The sequence below is a fragment of the Tubulanus polymorphus genome, chromosome 1 (assembly GCF_964204645.1).
Source record: "Tubulanus polymorphus chromosome 1, tnTubPoly1.2, whole genome shotgun sequence".
Taxonomy (NCBI): Eukaryota; Metazoa; Nemertea; class Palaeonemertea; order Tubulaniformes; family Tubulanidae; genus Tubulanus; species Tubulanus polymorphus.
Window position 1 is genome coordinate 8,207,185 of NC_134025.1, and position 19,097 is coordinate 8,226,281.

At 35.8% G+C, this 19,097-nt stretch overlaps 5 protein-coding genes across 5 annotated transcripts; 2 read left to right on the forward strand and 3 right to left on the reverse strand.

Moving 5' to 3' along the window:
• Positions 1–55: 55 nt before the first annotated feature.
• LOC141899742 (D-serine dehydratase-like) lies at positions 56–3,650 on the reverse strand. The gene is made up of 8 exons (XM_074786269.1): positions 3,485–3,650; positions 2,663–2,800; positions 2,455–2,597; positions 2,195–2,378; positions 1,997–2,118; positions 1,619–1,811; positions 1,384–1,489; positions 56–334 (listed from the first exon to the last, which is right to left on the reverse strand). Exons 1-8 carry the CDS (start codon positions 3,640–3,642, stop codon positions 245–247), a joined length of 1,134 nt encoding a protein of 377 aa, XP_074642370.1. The 5' UTR covers positions 3,643–3,650; the 3' UTR covers positions 56–244.
• Positions 3,651–4,710: 1,060 nt separating this feature from the next.
• LOC141907697 (large ribosomal subunit protein uL29-like) lies at positions 4,711–7,060 on the reverse strand. The gene is made up of 4 exons (XM_074797437.1): positions 7,006–7,060; positions 6,637–6,711; positions 5,812–5,873; positions 4,711–4,970 (listed from the first exon to the last, which is right to left on the reverse strand). The coding sequence occupies exons 1-4, from the start codon at positions 7,006–7,008 to the stop codon at positions 4,739–4,741; spliced, it is 372 nt and encodes a 123-aa protein (XP_074653538.1). The 5' UTR covers positions 7,009–7,060; the 3' UTR covers positions 4,711–4,738.
• Positions 7,061–7,268: 208 nt separating this feature from the next.
• On the forward strand, positions 7,269–9,510 carry LOC141912354 (actin-related protein 2/3 complex subunit 5-B-like). The gene is made up of 4 exons (XM_074803610.1): positions 7,269–7,459; positions 8,325–8,394; positions 8,470–8,646; positions 8,737–9,510. The coding sequence occupies exons 1-4, from the start codon at positions 7,317–7,319 to the stop codon at positions 8,797–8,799; spliced, it is 453 nt and encodes a 150-aa protein (XP_074659711.1). The 5' UTR covers positions 7,269–7,316; the 3' UTR covers positions 8,800–9,510.
• Positions 9,511–9,872: 362 nt separating this feature from the next.
• LOC141912343 (dnaJ homolog subfamily B member 11-like) lies at positions 9,873–14,428 on the reverse strand. The gene is made up of 9 exons (XM_074803598.1): positions 14,348–14,428; positions 13,785–13,938; positions 12,296–12,390; positions 12,089–12,221; positions 11,867–12,009; positions 11,644–11,784; positions 11,452–11,563; positions 11,193–11,352; positions 9,873–11,087 (listed from the first exon to the last, which is right to left on the reverse strand). Exons 1-9 carry the CDS (start codon positions 14,416–14,418, stop codon positions 11,023–11,025), a joined length of 1,074 nt encoding a protein of 357 aa, XP_074659699.1. The 5' UTR covers positions 14,419–14,428; the 3' UTR covers positions 9,873–11,022.
• Positions 14,429–14,609: 181 nt separating this feature from the next.
• Positions 14,610–18,994, forward strand: LOC141907695 (microspherule protein 1-like). Its single transcript, XM_074797422.1, has 14 exons — positions 14,610–14,693; positions 15,859–15,929; positions 16,025–16,260; positions 16,353–16,382; positions 16,484–16,567; positions 16,720–16,829; positions 16,914–17,025; positions 17,112–17,250; positions 17,339–17,414; positions 17,489–17,517; positions 17,608–17,700; positions 17,788–17,870; positions 17,959–18,174; positions 18,555–18,994. Exons 2-14 carry the CDS (start codon positions 15,890–15,892, stop codon positions 18,633–18,635), a joined length of 1,329 nt encoding a protein of 442 aa, XP_074653523.1. The 5' UTR covers positions 14,610–14,693; positions 15,859–15,889; the 3' UTR covers positions 18,636–18,994.
• Positions 18,995–19,097: the final 103 nt, after the last annotated feature.

Here is a 19,097-nt window from a genome sequence, read left to right on the forward strand (position 1 = left end):
TTTGGTTAACAATATTTGGAGCAATCATTGTATTCGAGAAAAAAAATTATGCTTATGACTTATTTGCATGCCTACTAGCGTGCACAGATCTTACCACATATCAAGTATACGTACATATATCAAATATTAGGAATAGGATATTAGCATATATATGTATATATACATGCGAGCTTGCGGTAAAATATCAGTAGTAAGTCATTCACTAAGTGAGCTCTTTTTCACTTCAAATTATTCTTTCTCGAATTTACCAGCCTCTTGTCGGGGTCCAAGTGTCTACGATTTTATCATCTCGATAGACGTAATAGAATGGGAACATTGCCGCAGTCGCACTGCTCTAAATTAAGAAAATAATCGGAGTTGAAATAATGTGCAGCAATAACAGACGTGGATCCAGGATTTTTGAAAAAACATCGGCTCCTGAGATGTATTTTGAGACATCCTGAGATGTCCAATACGGGGAAACAAGGAGAAGCTCAGACGGGAAAATGTGGTATAAATATGCGGGCGGTCGTGTCATCACGACGTCTAGGCATGCCGTGTGAATTTTTGGCCACACGGGTCATAAATCATGACAAAATATTTGAATGTCAGACTAGAGGGACGTGACAATGCGAGGCGAGAGAAAGGTAACAATCACTTCAATAGATTACTTTTTGTAACACGCCCCTCGCATTTTCACGAGCCGTTTTAATAGCCGCACGTTTTCGGGTCGTACTAACTTGCTAGTCTGCAGCTCACGGCGCGGGAATTTTATATGACGTTACTGTCAGCTTAAAAAATGAACAGTACATTACACGACGTGCAAGCCGACACCAGAGAGATTCTTAACAATCTTTCCAGAAATTCAAAGTATCACTGGTTATCTCAGAAATGTCAGCCTCATTGGGCTGATGGGACCAGAAATCTTGATTTTGAATATCCCAAAACCAAATTGGAATTTAATTTCCATTGTAATCGGCCCCAGACGTCACGCGGGTTTTTTACTGTTAGTGTACAGCAATACATTTAGATATTTTTTCAGCCAGTCAAGAGACCATCGTCGTGTGAGGGAGGAGTACAACAAACCTGCTGAAAAACTGTAATAGACATGTGTCGTGTTGGTCTGCACATCAACACGATGGGTCCCATGACAGCAACAATGCAGCAGGGACTGATGTGTTCGTGGATACACGACAGACTGCACCCGACGTTCAAGCATGTTCAAGAACTTTTTTTAAGTAAACTGAGTAACTTTAATACCTAAATATTTTTCCAGGCTAATTCGCAGGAAAATGGTCGGTCCCTGAAAGAATTGGTGACTCTAAGGGGGAGGGGGTGCCGCAGCACCCAGAGCATCCCCTGGATCTGTGCCTGGATAATCTATGATTGTTCGAATACACTTACATGATACGGATAGAAAAATAACATCTTTCCAAGAGGGAATTGGCTGTAGTCAATTTTTCCACTGACCGGCTCCAAAGTACCCACCTCTTGGCTAATTTCGGTAAGCCTGAACGGATAAAGTAAAAATGAAACAATAAACATTAATCGCGTTTATTAACAACTCATTGATAATTAATGATAAAGAATCAATAAAATCTGGATTTCATAGACTAATTGTAAGCGTGTGTATACTTACATAAGTTCAGGGTGTCCTTCTACGAGACAAGTGCTACCGGGTGGTATAAGCCCTTTTCCATCGTGGCTCAAAGCCATGAAACCGCAGTCAACAAGTATCGTATTCTTATCCGGGTAATGTCCAGTAACTCGTGTCGCTACTTTACAAGCAACGCGGTCCAGACTAACGCTTCCGATCAATGTCTGTTCCACATCTATGATTTCATAAAAAATAAACTTTTTAGGCAACTTTCATTTTGGTTTAAAATCTGCAGGTTAAAAGTTGGCAAATTATTTGGGATGCTTCATGTAATATCCTATCTGATCACATTGATTTGATGCAAACGAGTGGTACGTTAGCCACCCAACAAAAGGATAGTCTTAGAAATGTGTTTGATACCGTAGAAAACATAATTTCCAGGATGAAGTTCTGTGAGTTGACTGATTTTCTCTCCCGGAAAACTGGCAGTTGGAGTACAGCCGATCCCACACGTCTCAAATAACAAACCAATACCATTTATTCTGATTAATAAAATCCTCTGAATAACTCTTGTTCTTTGATTAACATGATAATATTTACTGGCATTGATCAGCTTACTTATTTTTGCATTCTAAAAGTCGTGCCGCTGCTAAATCAGATGTAGATTTCAACTCATCAGCGGAATGGCACTCGTATGCGAGGCCGCCACAATACCCATACAAGCCGTAAAATACCATAGTCCCTGATGTTGCTATGGTTTTCGCGAGATCTACTGCCTGGTCCGAGTTCCACAACACACCCGCTGGAAAATGAAGACAAAAATGGGTTTTATTTGTCAAAATGTAATTACTGCGCATGTTTTTGTTGGTCAGTATTACCTCGCTTCGAGCCAATATCTATCTTTAGGAGGACTGACCAATTTTGCCCGTCTTTCAAAGGGTTTTCAGCAAGGGCTTCAATGCCATGTAGGCTATCAACCATCACGTGGAAAGCCTGCAATTTTTCCGCTAAAACTTTACACCTACAAGAGAGAACAAATTCGCTCATTCAGTTTTTCTAATCAAGCATCTCTCATCTCAAACTTACCGCGGAACTTTCGCAGCAATGAGTGGAGCAGCATAGACTATGTCATCAAATCCTCCGTCTGCGAAGAATTCTGCTTCTTTCAGCGTCGAGACGCATACACATCTTTTAGTGCCCCCAGTCATTAGAATGGCGGCTTCTCTGTAATAATAACATTTTCATATTGACTATAATCTGATGATGTCTGTCAATACTAAAAAAACGAATCCGAATTGGCTACATTAGTGTTTATTACGGGAGTTAACTTTTAACTCGAATTAGCTGATAATTCGCGTAAAAATGCTTGATACCCATTCGTGATCCTGTGGCAAGTTCGAGACATTGACACATCCGATCAAAAAAAAATGTTAGTTATAATTTTGGGATTACCGCTACAAATATCTATTACAAACTTTCGAAAACAGTCCAAATAAAATTATTTCCATTACATTACATTTAATAATGATACAATACGATCGCCCAATTAATCAACCATATAGGCCTAATAGATATTTCGCTAGTCTCTCGAATTCATGTTCAAGGCATACTAACTTTAAAACATGAAATGATATTCATAAATGTATATATTAGAATTGTAATTAAGAGAAAAACGAAAAAAATGCCATTGCCATGCCAGGTCTAGAACTAACTCCGATGATGGGTTGGGATAATAATCCAAAGGTCGTATCGGAACTACGAGCATTTAAAACATATAAAGATGTATTATTAAATAAATATATTATATTATATAGAATAAAAATATATTATAATAAATATATATTAAATATATATTTAAAATAATTGCTCGTGGATCGGACCCATGCAAACATTACCGAATAAACTCACAGCGTTTTATGCGTTTTCAAATGTGCCCGCAGCTTTACTCCCAACAACGTTTCACATCGATGTCGCATTTCATCACAATTTGATTTTACTTTATCCAAATCAACAAGAAATGCTGGAGTTTCTAATTCAGATATGGTAGCGGGACAGTGAATATCCATCGTATCGCAGCAGCAGTTCCTAGTACATAAATATTATACACAATTATACCCAGCCTATTAGAATCCTGTCAAGAGCTTTTATCTTCCCTCCTATTTACTCAATTACTTGGATAACCTATATTGCTGTAAGTACACATATGCCCCTATGTATTTTCCGAGAAATAAATCAGACCCGGCAATAACCTTTAGGCCGTTTTTTATCAAAAATTGGATGACGGATTTGATGGAGTTGAAATAAAATTATGGAGGCACGAAAAGATTTTTGGAAATTGAAAAATTCTTATGGAGGTGATTACAAACGTTAACTGACACCACACTATTGTTGCAACTAACGCTATTTACTGAACAAACCCGCCAAATATATCCATTAGAGCACCATTGTCCACCGCGATTTTTTGTGTGTGATGCAGTGTCAAAAGATGATATGGCAGTGAAAAAATTATGAATGTTTATTTTCATTTCAACATCTATGCCTGAAAATAAGGGGGGAAAAATAAAACTTTTTAATACCTAGAATCGAAAATAATATTCGGCAGCCGATCCGTGTAATCCAATACATATAAAAATAAAAATGGCTTTAGTCAGTGGCGGCATGGGCAAATGGAGCATTCTTTCTGGTTATGCTGAACATCCTTGTCCTAAAAGCGAGGTTTTTTACATGATGAAGATATGCGGGATTCCAATTACCCGCCTCCCCAAGGTTTTGACTATTTCGGAATCCTTAGAGTTCGAACAATACACGCATATAAGAGCCTCTAAAAAATCCTGTTTCGGTCTATGTAATGACTATTATTACCTGTTTTGACACAACTTTGCACAGCAACTTAAAAAAGGCCCGTATCCACAGAACTAGTTAGATGTAGCTATTTCTCCTCGTTATAAAGAACAGGTTATGGCTGCCACACGCACAATAGCCTCAAAATGCATTTCTTCCAGATTTTCCGGGGTAAAGGGCCACTCATATCTGTATTCAAGGTCCACTTTTACTGAAAATCCCGCAGACATCCTCACTGCAAAACATCCATTTTTATCATATTTTACGAAGAAGTAAATAATCTGAATAATCACTTTATTTATGTAATTTATTCAACTATTTTTAGGCTTTTACAGCAAATTTTCTCATTGGAAAAGCTCTCATTTTGCGCAATTGTTTTTGTGTCTTAAGCGATTTTTCGTGTGGTGAAAGCGCTTTTCTCATAGCGCGTGTCAGTTTCTTTCGGAGATCCTTTGGCTTGTATTTCTTGTTCTTGTAGTATTTACGCAGATTTTCTTTCTGAGTTTGATGGATTACGGTATATACCCGAGCAATCGACTTGCGCATGACACGGCTGTTAATAGAATAAACAGTATTAATATATCAATTGAATTTTATTGCGTGAAAGGGACATTTTAAAAAACTTAAGTGGAAACTCGTTAATACGAATCTGGGCAAAATCGTTGTAATAAACTGGTCCTGTACGATCGAAATCTTGATTGATTTAGACATCTTAGCTTGGGCATGCTGGAAATCATTGTAATGAATGAATGCATTGAGTCCAGTCCTATATTAATGTATCATTGACAATAAAAGATTGTTTTGATAACCAGCACCGTTCCAGGCGAACTCCCGACATTCATAGATCTATGTAATTGGGAACTTAACTATAAACTCGAATTGATGTATTTCACCAATCTGAAATCTAAATTCTGGTCCAATAAGGGCCTGCCTAATGACATGTCTGGGCGATGTCTGGCGACTGGTAGATACGCACAGTCTGACAGTAGCATGACCTCATTAAACACTGTCAGTTTTCATCGACATACTCTACATTCTATTCTGATCAGCTGGGGATGCCCCAGGTGGCTGCGCACCTTGCTCAACATGTATTTCCAAGAAATGAAGCCAACACGAAGCTTTATTCAGAGTTGTCTGTATACTGAGAGCAGACTGAGGAAACACAAGCGAGAAATAGACAAACAGATGTTTGCGAATGGACAAAATCACTTACACAGCGGAAGCTGAATATCCACTGGCCTGATGGACTTTTAGGAATAAAGAATCTACTGACCAGCACTTAAATCAAACCCTGGGTCTCAAAAATAGAGAAAGAACTCGAAGTAATGAGATGACTGGTCCAATGATGAGGACTCATTTAAGATTTGACTTGTTAATATAATCTTTCAACTCACATCTTTGACAGTTTGGATGCAGCACCACCAGTAACCTTGGCAACCCGTAGATTTGCGAGCTCCTGAAAAAGACGTTAAAAAACAAGTTAGATTTGTCTGGTTAATAGTGGAAGGACTTGTGACAATTGATGAATGATGCATGGGGTGCAATGACCAACCCACCACTGTCATATAGTTTTTTTTTAACATACGAGTAGACCAGGGTTGGTCAACTGGTTTCAAGAATTAATCAATTGTGTAAAGTTCCTGCGCGTGGTTAACCCATTAGCACTCAAGCGCCCGTATCCGCCCTGCCTATTACTCCTCAAGCCGCCCGGCACTTTTTTCAAATGCTGCACAAAAACGGTTATAGTGGGATTCGAATCCAATAGCTTATCATAAACTACACACCTAAGCTTGAAATACCAAACAGAAATCAACATCCTCTTATTTCAATTTCTCGAGTACTTCGAGTTGGAACATGACACATCTGAGCGCTCACTTCCGATCCAAGTAAGTTTGGATGAATTTTTGGGGACCAAAAGGACACGATTTTGGTGGCCCACCTCATCAAATCTTTCATCTTATGAAAGCCTTGACTATTTACTGCAAAATAACACTAACTTGTAGTGCATGGAAATAAACAGCAAATGAGCTATTCGTTGTCGTGATAAACTTAGATTTTACTTTTAATAATCTGAGGAGTAATTGACACTACATAGCGCAATTCCTGAGTGCTAATGGGTTAATAGAGGAACTCCTAAAATGTCATAGACAATAACCCGATAAATAGACATCATGCATCATCAACTTCGAACGTGCAAAGTAATGTGTAAAACAACATACCTGTTTGTGCTCATCAAGCTGCTTCAACAGCTCTTCCTTCTTTTTACCACGGAGCTCCTTTGCCTTTACTTTCGACTACAATCAAAATTTAACTGATCGTCAATGTTATATCTGTGCGAAGGAAGGCTTCGTGAAGTTCATTTCAATCACGCCGAAGAAACATAGCAAAGAGTATTAAGACAAGTCATATCAACATTAACATGATTATCGGCCGATTTTAAGCACGGCACGGCTCTGGACTAACAATTAAATAATTTCGATATGATAGAGGGATTTTAACGATAATGATCAAGCAATATTAATCGGGGTAGGTCTGCCTTATTCGACGATGTAAGCCGATAAAAAAAGAAAATTTTCCGGTATTCCTACCATGATGAAATCTATCTGGGAGAAAGACCTAGTGTACAACTTCCGGGTTGTATGAGAACCGAGGAGCGGAGGTTCGTATCCCGATTTAACAGTTTTTATAAGGGCAATGAAATCACTTTCTTGATTATTCTCAAATCCTATTATAATCAAAATTGAACTCGACGTATTCAGATTATTTTCAAAAGTTCCACTGAAACAAATTAGGGCGCTGATCAATAATTCCGCTGCTCGATGTGAATTATCCGCCACTCGTTGTTGGGTGTATTACTTCCGGGTTCGCTTGTCAATATACCTAAATAAATTGCAAAAAAATGTCGAAAAATACTAGTAGTTCGATGTTTAGGAAGGTCGATGTTGACCAGTTCAACGAAGACAATTATCAAGACGAAGTGATTGAAGAAGTTGAAGACCAACAGGGACCAACTGAAAGCGATATTCAAAGTCTCTTGAACCAGTATCCTTTTTTACAATGCCATTGCCAAACAACACAATTCAATTAATTAATTGTTTTCATTTCATTTTCTTGATTCCGTCCATCCCGAGCCATGTGCATTGATATGTTTGGGTAAATAGAATGTTATCGCATGTAATACACTAGTCTGAATACCAGTCGTTGTTACCGGTTCCCTACAACGTTGATTGTGGAACGACGACGGCTACTAGACTAATGTCTATTTCAACCTGACTTGAGAGCATACAGGGTGGCCTAGCTCAGTCAGTTGTGGTGGTACATACCTGATTAAAGTCATATTATGACCAGAATGCATTGGCAGTCGACCTAAATCATCATTTTTTAATCCATTTGAAACTGTATTGAAGGATATCCAAAAAATCTGCATTGAGAGGTGTTCCTGAGAGAAAAGAGACTCCATGATTTGAAAGTTTAACAATATGTCTCCATGCCTACCAACTGAAATTTGATATGTAGGCATGGAAACATATTGTTAAACTTTCAAATCATGGAGTCACTTCTCTTCATTTAACCCCTTTCAGTGAAGACTTTTTGGATATCCTTCAATACAGTTTCAAATGGATTAAAAAATGATGATTTAGGTCGACTGCCTGTCCTTTCTGGTCCTATTAAGACCTTTATCAGGTATGTACTACCAAAAATGAGCGAGCTAGGCCACCCGGAATGCTCTCAAGTCAGGTTGAAATAGACATTAGTAATACACATGATCCAGTAGGCCATGTAACTGGTAAACTTACGTTTAAACTACATGAAACCTGAGTCTTTGCTCTCACTACTATCTACTGTGTAACTGTCCGCCTTTGGCTACATAACCTTTGAGTTTTAGTTCTTTAATTCATTATGAAAGAAAGAAGAATACTGAAGCACTGAAGTTGTTACTGGCAAACCCACCTATAAGTAAACAACAATCTTTCAAGGTAAATATAATGATTGATTAATGGAAGTCATTTCACCGATGGAATGATAATTTTTGCATTCTCCGTATGTCTTAGGATCAGGCTTTTATGTTAATTGTGCGGGTATTAACTAATTTCCCAACGAGAGATATAGAAGCAGCTGTCAATTCATTGGACCCGGCTATGATAGATACACTTATGAAATATATCTATCGAGGTTTCTCCGAACCAACGGATTCTACTGCAGCAACCTTATTAGCATGGCATGAAAAAGTAAGTCAATTATTGTGCAATATCATCTTCCAGGTCCTTATCCTTTTATGCTGTGGAAGCTCCATATGATTTTCAATTTCTGTCTTGTAGGTTTTTGCCGTTGGCCAATTGGGCTCTATAGTGCGAGTGCTTACTGATAGGAAGCAAGTATGAATGTTTGTTGTGTCATTTGAAAAACAATTTATAATCTTTTCACTTTTCCGATGGATGCGAGTTAACTCCAGTTAACGAACAATTTAGAACATTAAAACTGCTGTAAGATGTATTGCATCATTACACGTATTTTATCCCAGAGTTCCACGCTCAAAGAACAAAAGTAGCCAGGATCATTTACTTAGAGGTAGAAAGGTTATTATAGCTAAATAGATTTGAGCTACATAATCTTACTGCGTAATTCATCATCTCTTCTATTTAAATGTACCTTAATCATGTGGTATTGTATTAAGATTAAAAGTTATATCATTAATTGACCACTTGAATTCAATTTAAATTTTTTATTTAGTTAAATTACTTAACTTGGATGTTAAAGATATAGTTAATTCTCTCTTAGTCGACATTGCTATAATTATTCCAAGTTCATCAAGTACTCTACGAGTAGATTTGATTTATTAGTTATATTTTGCGTGATCATGTAACCGCTTATTATATATTTATTTAATCACAATTTGACAGTGTATAATGCAAGACTAAGATATTCAGTACAGTATGGAGAGACCGGTCGATATTTAAGCTGTGTCAAGTTATGTAAAGGACGGCATTAGATCATCTTACATTGCATTGTATGTGCATTAATTGCCATATTATGTTAAGGAAATGTATATTTTTAATAACAATAAACAAATGCATTATGAATTTCATTTGTGAATTATTATTCAGTAAATTATGGAAAATGATATATCTACAGTTTTACATCTATTGCAATATACCGGGTACTGTCCCTATGTGAAGTACGTGTCAACCATCCATTCAACCATATTCAAGTTGACTGGTAGATAGATTACTATTTCTTATAAAGTCAAGTCAACTTGACAAAAATTCCTTGTGCTACTGATGAGAATTATCAAATTAAGAAGTATGATGCAATGGTTGTTAGAGTGCTAAATTATAGCAAAATACATCCGTATTTTTGATAATAGCCGTTTGTGGAAGCCAACAATGAAAACGATCCAACAAATACATAAGAAAACATGATTTAAAAATAGAAGTACTTCCAAAATTTATTGGAAATAAAATTCATATAAAGTTTTACACACACAACAAGCACTCATTTCTGAACACAAACACTGGTGAAAAGAAAATCTGATTATCAAGAACTAATGTTTGAAGCAATGGCTAAATCAGAAATGTATATATTGCAAGAAGAAAATACAGGTCCTACAACATTGGAAACATGATAACAAACATCTATATATTAGAGGCGAATTTATCTCGTCAAATCAGATTTGATTTTCCTTTTCATAATTTGCTAGTCACGTGTAATCTAATCAAATAAGATTTGCACAACAGGATGAATTTGACACCTTGTTCCAAACGGCTGACAAGAAAATACTGTCCTTTTAAAATATTATTTCCTATGAATGAGTATCAGGTTTCTCTTTCAGTTATGACCATTTACATCAGTTTTTAGAAAAAAATTTGTGAGTCTACCATCTTCAAATCGTATCAAATCACCTCCGGGGGCAATTTGATGATTTGACAAATCGATTTGAATTTGATGCCGTGTTAAATTCAAAAATTAGACCAAATCAAATTTGATTATGACAACAACAAAAACGATTTTACTTTAAATCAAATTTGATTTGACGTGATAAATTCACCTTAGTACATAAGTACATTAAACAAATTGTGCTAATCATCATAAGCTACATGTGTTATGTAAGGTATTGTTTACCAGTAGATTCAGATGAATGTCAGTTTTCTTGGTACACCACATCTACCGTATCAAGAGTTCATGACTAATTATGAGACATTACATGTACAATTATTCTATACCCAGGTATTTTCTAAGTGGTTAACCCTTCTTTCATTGAATCAAATAAAATTCATGTTATAAGTGAAAATTGGATTTAATTCTTACGATTCACCAGCACAGGCACAGAAGACAAACATACCGTTCTATGGCAGTGGTATCTAGTATCGGCATTAGAATATTAGACAAATGAATCAATGAAGAAATGACACAGACGATAATTGGTTAATTAAATACTTGTATTCCAAACATAGGGGAACCTTTCAATATTTGGTACATAATTAATAATGATATTTCAACAGTTATAAATTAACTTTTAAAATAAAATACATATTTTTCATGAAATTTACACTGACCAAACAAAATCACAATTCTATTTGCTCGCCAATTTCCTATAATCTAACTCTTCAATATCCCTGCAGTCCATTATATATTCTATACGCCGATTCTTGGTTCAATATATGCTTTATTGCTGCAAAAAAAGCAAATTCATAGTATGTCGTGTACGCTATTAAGGTGTAAGCAAAAATGATATCAAATCATAGAACACAAATCTGGAACAAAAAAGTACACTTACATTCTTTTTCTTCTTTACTTAGTTCACCTTTTGGAAACGCAACGTCAACAGCTATGAATAATGTTCCTTTTACATTGTTATTTTCATAATTAGGCATTCCTTCATGCTTTTTTCGAATGACGGCTCCAGGCCATGTTATTTTTTCTCGAACAACTTTCACCTGCAATAAATGATGACGCAATTAGTAAATTGAACCTCGTATTACAAGAAAACCTCTTACTGGCAGACTGGCCTGTGATTTAATAATATCACTACATACCTTTCGGTTATCTAAATGAGGAATCTCTATTTCGAACCCATTAAGAGCATCTACTAAATTTATTGTGACATTTGTGTATAAATCATCTCCTCGTCTTTCAAATTTTGAATGTCTGAAAATCATTGATTTCACTTTCGGTAAGTTTTTTGCATTCAATTTTGCTTTTTTTTTTTAATACACAATCATACTTACTTTAATTGATTAATTCTAAAACGTAAATCTCCAGGTTCACCATCAATATGAGGTTCACCTTCTGCTACAAATGGATATTCTTGACCATCCCTCATCCCTGGCTCAATTTCTATCTCCAATAGTTTTTCCTCTTGCACCATTCTATAAATCACATATGACAGATTGTACAAAATGTTTAACAAATCAGGACGGTTGAACCAATATAGGTAACAAGCGAATTTACCTGACATTAGGACAATCGTCACAGACTTGTTGCTGCATCATCTGGAACCTTCCCGGCCCAAGTTGTGTGGTAACCATTTCTTGTCGACAGTTACATTTTCTTGTGCCGGGTGCAGGCTTCGGAACAGGTTTATAACGGCAAACCTGAAATTTACAAAAACAATTGAATATAGAATAATCTTTAAACAGTTTATTTGTAAAGGTCATTGGCATTACTACTGACCTCGACAAAATTGCCAGAATATAATTCTTCCAAGGTGACATCCAAGTCTACAATCACATCACCACCTTTTGGCATTTCCCTATGCTGTTCTCGACTTCCACCTCCTCCAAAAAATGAAAAATCACCGAAGAAACTGAAAATTGAACATAAATAACGATTATGTTTCTTAAAATTTTGAAGGAGATTGTTAATTTAATCAAATTATACCTTGAAAAAGGATCACCACCACCAAAATCTCCCTGTTTTAGACCTTCTTCGCCACGGGCATCATAAATACGCCTTTTTTCATCATCGGACAAAACCTTTAAAAATATCAAGGAAATCGATGATTAATGAAAAAGGCTTTATATATTCTAGCTCATAAAACATATGAAAGCGGTGGATTTTATTGATTTATTTCAACAACTAGGTATGATAATATAAAATCATAAATCAATGAATAATTATAATTGATTACAGACACAGATGTGAAAATCATTTCCATCTTTAAAACAAAATCATAATTGCCTTGCGCAGTTATGAAAGGTTTGTTAAAATCCCATGTCACAGTGCATTTTTCATGTAAGCCAGCTTGTTGTTCTATTGAAAAACGACAGCCAATAGGAAACTGACACAGCACACAACAGCAATAACAATATCAGACTATAGTATACTATTACATAGCTCTGTCGGTTTGATAGGAAAATTTATTATTGCATTAGGCCTATAACCAAATAATGAAATGATTGTTTTTAAAGGAAAAAGTTACTAAAATTCAAGAACACATTGAAATCACACAACAATCTTGATTCAAAAATCCAAGACTAGGTTTCATAGATGTGGAAGTGAAATAGTCCCTGGGAACATTTCCGAAATTTGTCAGTTTAGGCCTATAACCATGGTTTCTCATTGTTTCTATGGTGGTTATTACCCAGATTTAGGAGTTACCCCTAGGGGTAACTTTGATACCAGTCTATGAAACCGGGTCCAGGGCTTTAAACTTAAGTATAACTAAAAGGTCTGGTTTCACAATTTCAGTCAGGATTATATGAATAAATGAGAAGGCTAACAACAGTACAGAAGTTACACTGAGGTTGATATTAATCTATTCTCGTCATCTAACTCGTCATCTTTGGCCGAATTATTGTCAGATTTTATATTTTATAAGTTCTCCATTATATGCTGTTAACATTAAATGAATGTATTGAAAGACAGGATCAGATAAATATCAACATAGTCTTAATCTCAATTATGTTACGACTACAGATAATCCCGGTCATCCTTATTACCGAGATGACGTATTTTACCGAGATCAACCGAGATGAAATGAAATATAACATATTTATTTAATCCTTATCGATTTTAACACTTGAAATCATATTATATCAGTAATAAATGCCAGCTGGAGTCATATTTTACATATTTTGTTGGATATTTTTGTAGAAAAATAACTTTTAACTTTACCGAGATGAGATCGTCGATCAATCAAATTCAATGAAATTTTATTGCTAACCGAGATTACGTCTTTGAAGTCAAAATTTTTTTACAAAATATCCGGAAAAATATGACTCTAGACGGTATTTATTTCTGATATAATATGATTTCAAATGTTAAAATCGATAAGGAATAAATAAATATGCTATATTTCATGTCATCTCGGTTGATCTCGGTAAATTACGTCATCTGCTCGGTAATAAGGAGGACCCGATAATCCTACCTCATATGCTGCAGCAAGATCTTGAAATCTTTCTCCAGCTTCTTGATCTTGATTTACATCAGGATGTAATTCTTTGGCTAATTTTCGATATGCTTTTTTAATTTGGTTTTTTGTTGCACTTCGTGATACTCGCAGTATACCATAAAAGTCACGTCTGAAAAAAATAACTTGAAAATGAATTAGTTTGTTCGCAGAAAAATAAAAAAGACTTCTTTTTCGTTGTCGTCGTTGAGCAAGTAGTAAGTAGTGCCAAGTTTCGTTGGGTGGATGCATAAAAATATCTCCCTCCGTCAGCTGGATGAATTTACTATTAACTCCATCCTTAAAACAATGGCATTTATTCAAAAATGTTCATTGTACTGTTTTTCATAATAAAGACCTAAAGCAAGTTTCTTTTGCGTTTAAATGGAATTTACTCAATTTGAATTGAATTGAACGACTTGAGGTAGCAGTGCCAATTCGACGTTAATTACGACAATAAGAGCCACGAAATCAGCTGTAAACTCATACTCTCCTTACATTGTACATTTGCCTGAATTAATATTAAAAGAAAGAAAGATTACCCTGCGAGAGTAAGTCCCAAAAACAGAATTAATGTTGTCGCGAAAACAATCCAAGTGACTGCGGACGCCATGTTGTTATTTGCTGCCACGCCATAGTAGAGTGCATCTTGGGAGATATTTTCCAAATGATATTTTATTCTAGTTGATAAAAAAGCTAAGGAAAATCATTCAATTTTTACTATTTTCTAATATGTTCTTATAATAGACTTATTATTATCATCTCGCACCTGAACTCTCGTTTTGGCGGATCCAACAATAATATCCAATATGGCAGCCTCCATGGTTTGAAAAAAAACATTATCTTTGTGCGCATTTCCCATTTTTTCAAGTTTTAGGCAGATTCAAGGTAAGTTATAGATGATTGATCGATGGTATTTACTATCAGACTTACAGGGGCTCGTAAGCTGTATGTAGTGTAAAATGATAGTCTCATTAGCACGATTAGACTAATCGAAAAGGAATACGAAGTGGACGGCAAAGTATTATTTCCGCTATTTAACCGTTCATTATTACATTATTACTATTACTTACCGACCCCTTTTGAACTCTAGGGGCTTGGAAACGCTATTTCCAGGCATTTTTCATCTTTGAATGCTGTTAATTTAATTACCCAAAAGATGGAAAGTTTTTATGCAAAGAAGTTGAAAAAAATATCGCAGATTGTGGATCATGCAAATCTTCCAGTTTTCAGTATAGAGCACGTAAGCCCCCTAGCTGGTTCCTTACAAGATCTGACACAGGATGCAACATGATAGTAGATGATTTTAGCTGGAACCTCCACACAGCAAGGATACTTATATTTACTTTCTATTTTACAAGTTATTGGGAAATCAATAAACTTTCTACAATTTTGCACCGCTATTGAATAAGACTTAGGTGGCTGTGAGTAGCCTTCTATGAGATATTTTACGTGCGCGATTGCGCGCCTCAAAATCTAACCCCTGGTATATAGTGTTAACTAATAAAAGTAACAATAAACTCATTATATTGGGTTTAGGGTTAAGGTTTTGATCGGGTCCAGAGGGTTCCGTTTTACTCCTAGAGAGGGATAGGATTAGGGTAAGGTGAGGTACTATAGACAGTTAAAACATTCGGTTGGTTTTCTAGTAGGGAGACGCTGCACTTGTAATTTACTGGCCCGGGTTTGATTCTTGCTCTCTGCGCTCTATTTTCCCTAACTCTGTTCTCCTCACTTTCCTTGAATTTTCTAAGTCGCGCACCTCTGTACGCATGCGCGGCGTAAATCTGCCGATCAGCGACGATGTACTGTAAAATAGCGGAAATAAATACTTAGCTGTATACGGTAAAATATCCACTGCGAAAGGAATAGGCCTAGGGTAGGCCTCTAGGCCTCGACGAAAAAAGTGCAGCAGTCACTACGTACGTTACACCACACCACATAGGGAGGGTCAGGTGACACAAATAGACTAAATGTTAGTAGAGCGACTCTCGCATCTTAGGCTATGCCTTTTGTCTGGACTGGTGAATAGTATTGTTACTTTTACTTTCAGGAAGTTGAGCTAATGAGTTTGTGCTAAAAAAATGGATTCAAATAATGCTAATTTTGTAACACCAACTGTGAGTAAGTATTCGATTTCGGTATGATTGAACAAAGAAATCAGCCTCTCGATAAGTAGAACTTGATAGAATGTTTAATTTTTTGCTGACTTGATTAAGTTCCAGGTCCGGGTCCAATTCCAAAAAACATTGGTAAGAGGCCACCACCCACTGCTATATCAGCTCCTGTTGAGCGTAGACGCAGTTCACAACGTTCTATAAAAAGGAAAAAATTTGATGATGAAGTGGTAGAAAGTAGCCTTATCAAAAGCGAGCCAAAAAAGTTTGTAAAACCTGAAGGCCCTGTACAAGTGGAAGGGGTTCCTCCTCCACCACCAGAAAAGAAAAAACTTAAGGTTTGTATTTATTGAGGCTGTATATGATTCTTATTATAAAGTGAAATCTCTTTCATCCAATAATACTTTGCAATGATATCATTTTCTTTCAGTCTAAGTCAAAAAAGAGCAAAAAAAGGAAGGTAAGATACCCTTTCAATCATTTCATGTCATGGAACAGTTAAAGTTATTGTATTCAAGATACCGGGTAACCTATGAATTGCAACAAATTTCTCAATTTTAGAGGGCAACTGCAGATGCACCGAATAAAGACTTGGGACGATGGAAACCACAGGATGATCTTGCTTTGATAACTGCTGTACAACAGGTACATACTAGCAACAGAAAAATAGTGTGGATCTTGAATAGCTGTCATAGTGTTTGGTTATAGAAGCTAAATGTCCTGGCATCTGAAGAATTTGGGTCCCGATGTTGCTTGAAGGAATAATTTCTGCATTCTTAATTGTTTTTACTTTGCAGACATGTGATTTGAAAGCTGTCCATCTTGGCATTAAGTTCACATGTAAATTCACACTTAAAGAAGTTCAAGAACGTTGGTACATATTACTATATGATCCAGTCCTTTCAAAGTAAGATATTCATTCAGTTTATCGATAGGGAACACCAGTGAACATTCAGGTACTCAAATTTCTGCTTATCTTAAAATTTGACAGATTGGCTTTGAATGCTATGTATCAACTACATCCGGACAATGTTGCTGCAATTCAAGCTCGAACCCTATTCAGCAAAGAGGAAGAAGATATCCTTAAAACAATCATCTCAGTTGTAAATAAGATAAGATCAAATATGCAAAAATGAATTTAGTAAGTAATTCACCTCATTTGTCATATTGATGTCATTTTGTATTTTAGAATAGTCAACCAACTGTTGATGTTTTCCAAGAGTTGTTACAGAAACATCCCACTGTATTTCATTATGCTCGTACTGCTAAGGCACTCTATAATCATTGGCTTCTGTTGAAACAATATCATCTGCTTCCAGACCAGTCAGGTACAGAATGAGTCGGTAATTAGTGTCAACAATATATTTGTTTTAAACTGCTATTTTCCAAGATTATGTCCCTATTTTTTCTGATTAGTTCAACCGATGCCAAAAGGTGATCATGTACTGAATTTCTCAGATGCGGAAGATTTGTTGAATGATGAAGATTTAAAGTACGTTTATGTGAACTTTTTTTGCCGAGATTATGATTACTTCAAACTTATTCAAACTATTATATTGATTTCAGAGACCCTGCTGATGTTATAATGGAACAAGGTAAGCCCACCAATCAGTATCCTTTCGGACTTACTTTTCTGGTTAGTTTCTTTTATTTTACTTCATTCCTGCATCAATCATGATTTTCAGAATTGAGTATTGCTGATCGTAAAAACAAGAAAGAGATTAGGACCTTGGAACAAGAAATACCAAAGTGGCAAGTTTTGGTAGATAGTGTTACAGGTAAATCCATGAACTTACACAATATTCTTCCTGAATATTCAGTTGAATTCAAATACGAATGAACTCTGATATCATTCATCTCTTTAGGGATCAGTCCACCAGATTTTGATAACCAGACATTAGCAGTACTAAGAGGGCGTCTTGTGCGATATTTAATGCGTTCAAAAGAGGTTTAATGCCATTTTTCATTTTGATTATTTCTAACCATAAATTATCATGAAATAAAGTGATAAATTTTTATTTATCTTATGTACACAGATAACTCTTGGCAGAGCAACCAAAGATAACTTGGTGGATGTCGACTTAACATTAGAGGGTCCAGCATGGAAAATATCACGTCGGCAGGGAGTCATCAAGTTGAGAAATAATGGTGAATTCTTTGTGGCAAATGAAGGCAAAAGGCCTGTTTATATTGATGGTAAACCAGTGTTATCTGGTACAAAACAAAAGCTTAATAATAATTCTGTTGTAGAGGTAAATGATTCAGCATCATTTTAGCCGACTTGTCCCACCGAGCTATTGTATTCACTTGTCCTCCACCCGTAAATGGATTCCAGATATTTTGGGAAGTTTTGGAGATGATTCAATGGATTTTCTCTCTTGATATTTTGTTTACACATGTATTTGGTGTAGACACATCAGCAGCCCAAATCTGGCCTGTTTCGTATAAAGATGACTGACCATAGCCAAAATCATAGCTTAGTAACCATTGGGCAATTTTTTGCTTTGAATACAGAAATTGTCAGATTGTCAAGCATTTCACCAAGTGTGCATGGTGTCCCTGGACTACTTCTTATTTGATAATAGTGTAATTAGCATTATAGCAATCAAAACATGTATTTATGCATTTACAGATGAGTGGACTGCGTTTTATATTTCTTGTCAATCAAGATTTAATAAATGCCTTAAAGTCAGAAGCACAAAGGAATACCTGAAATAGACATTAGTAGTTTGAAGAACTTGTGTGCAATCTTATCTGTATCAAATGCAGTATAAATGGGATGCAGACTTATCATTTGCGAGAATGGAGCAGAATTTGCGATCACCGTCATACGGAGCTGGATGATTTTCGGTGGATGACAATAGTATAACATGAAAACCAAAATTGGAAATTGTGTGGTGCAATGATGTATATACCCGGTATACATTTACTATGATACTTTGGATTATGTAAAGTGTGATACCGAATAGTTCATAGTTAGAGCTCATTGGAAAACATTAGTTATTGAAATGTCTTTTTTAATGCACCTCTGTTATTATTATCATATCATATGGCACAATAAAATCATTTACACCAAAGTATGAAGGTACATTCTCGTTTCATACGCAACCTAAAATTTGGATTGAATATCTGTCAATTGGATATGATAAAAGAATGCGATTCTTAGAAGGAATTT

Bases quoted from the DNA above. Each gene is read 5' to 3' on its own strand.
- LOC141899742 (XM_074786269.1), bottom strand. From the start codon at position 3,642: ATGGATATTCACTGTCCCGCTACCATATCTGAATTAGAAACTCCAGCA. The intron at 2,598-2,662 runs GTAAGTTTGAGA...TCTCTCTTGTAG, and splicing joins ATTGCTGCGAAAGTTCCGCG to GTGTAAAGTTTTAGCGGAAA. The intron at 2,379-2,454 runs GTAATACTGACC...TTCATTTTCCAG, and splicing joins AGATATTGGCTCGAAGCGAG to CGGGTGTGTTGTGGAACTCG.
- LOC141907695 (XM_074797422.1), top strand. From the start codon at position 15,890: ATGGATTCAAATAATGCTAATTTTGTAACACCAACTGTGA. The intron at 16,383-16,483 runs GTAAGATACCCT...TCTCAATTTTAG, and splicing joins AAAAGAGCAAAAAAAGGAAG to AGGGCAACTGCAGATGCACC. The intron at 16,830-16,913 runs GTAAGATATTCA...AAAATTTGACAG, and splicing joins TATGATCCAGTCCTTTCAAA to ATTGGCTTTGAATGCTATGT.
- LOC141912343 (XM_074803598.1), bottom strand. From the start codon at position 14,418: ATGGCGTCCGCAGTCACTTGGATTGTTTTCGCGACAACATTAATTCTG. The intron at 11,785-11,866 runs GTAAATTCGCTT...TGTGATTTATAG, and splicing joins GACGATTGTCCTAATGTCAG to AATGGTGCAAGAGGAAAAAC. The intron at 11,564-11,643 runs GTAAGTATGATT...AATGATTTTCAG, and splicing joins TTTAGAATTAATCAATTAAA to ACATTCAAAATTTGAAAGAC.
- LOC141907697 (XM_074797437.1), bottom strand. The intron at 5,874-6,636 runs GTATGTTGTTTT...CGTCTTTTTCAG, and splicing joins AGCTTGATGAGCACAAACAG to GAGCTCGCAAATCTACGGGT. The intron at 4,971-5,811 runs GTGAGTTGAAAG...TTCTATTAACAG, and splicing joins GCATCCAAACTGTCAAAGAT to CCGTGTCATGCGCAAGTCGA.
- LOC141912354 (XM_074803610.1), top strand. From the start codon at position 7,317: ATGTCGAAAAATACTAGTAGTTCGATGTTTAGGAAGGTCGATGTTGAC. The intron at 7,460-8,324 runs GTATCCTTTTTT...TCATTATGAAAG, and splicing joins ATTCAAAGTCTCTTGAACCA to AAAGAAGAATACTGAAGCAC. The intron at 8,647-8,736 runs GTAAGTCAATTA...TCTGTCTTGTAG, and splicing joins TATTAGCATGGCATGAAAAA to GTTTTTGCCGTTGGCCAATT.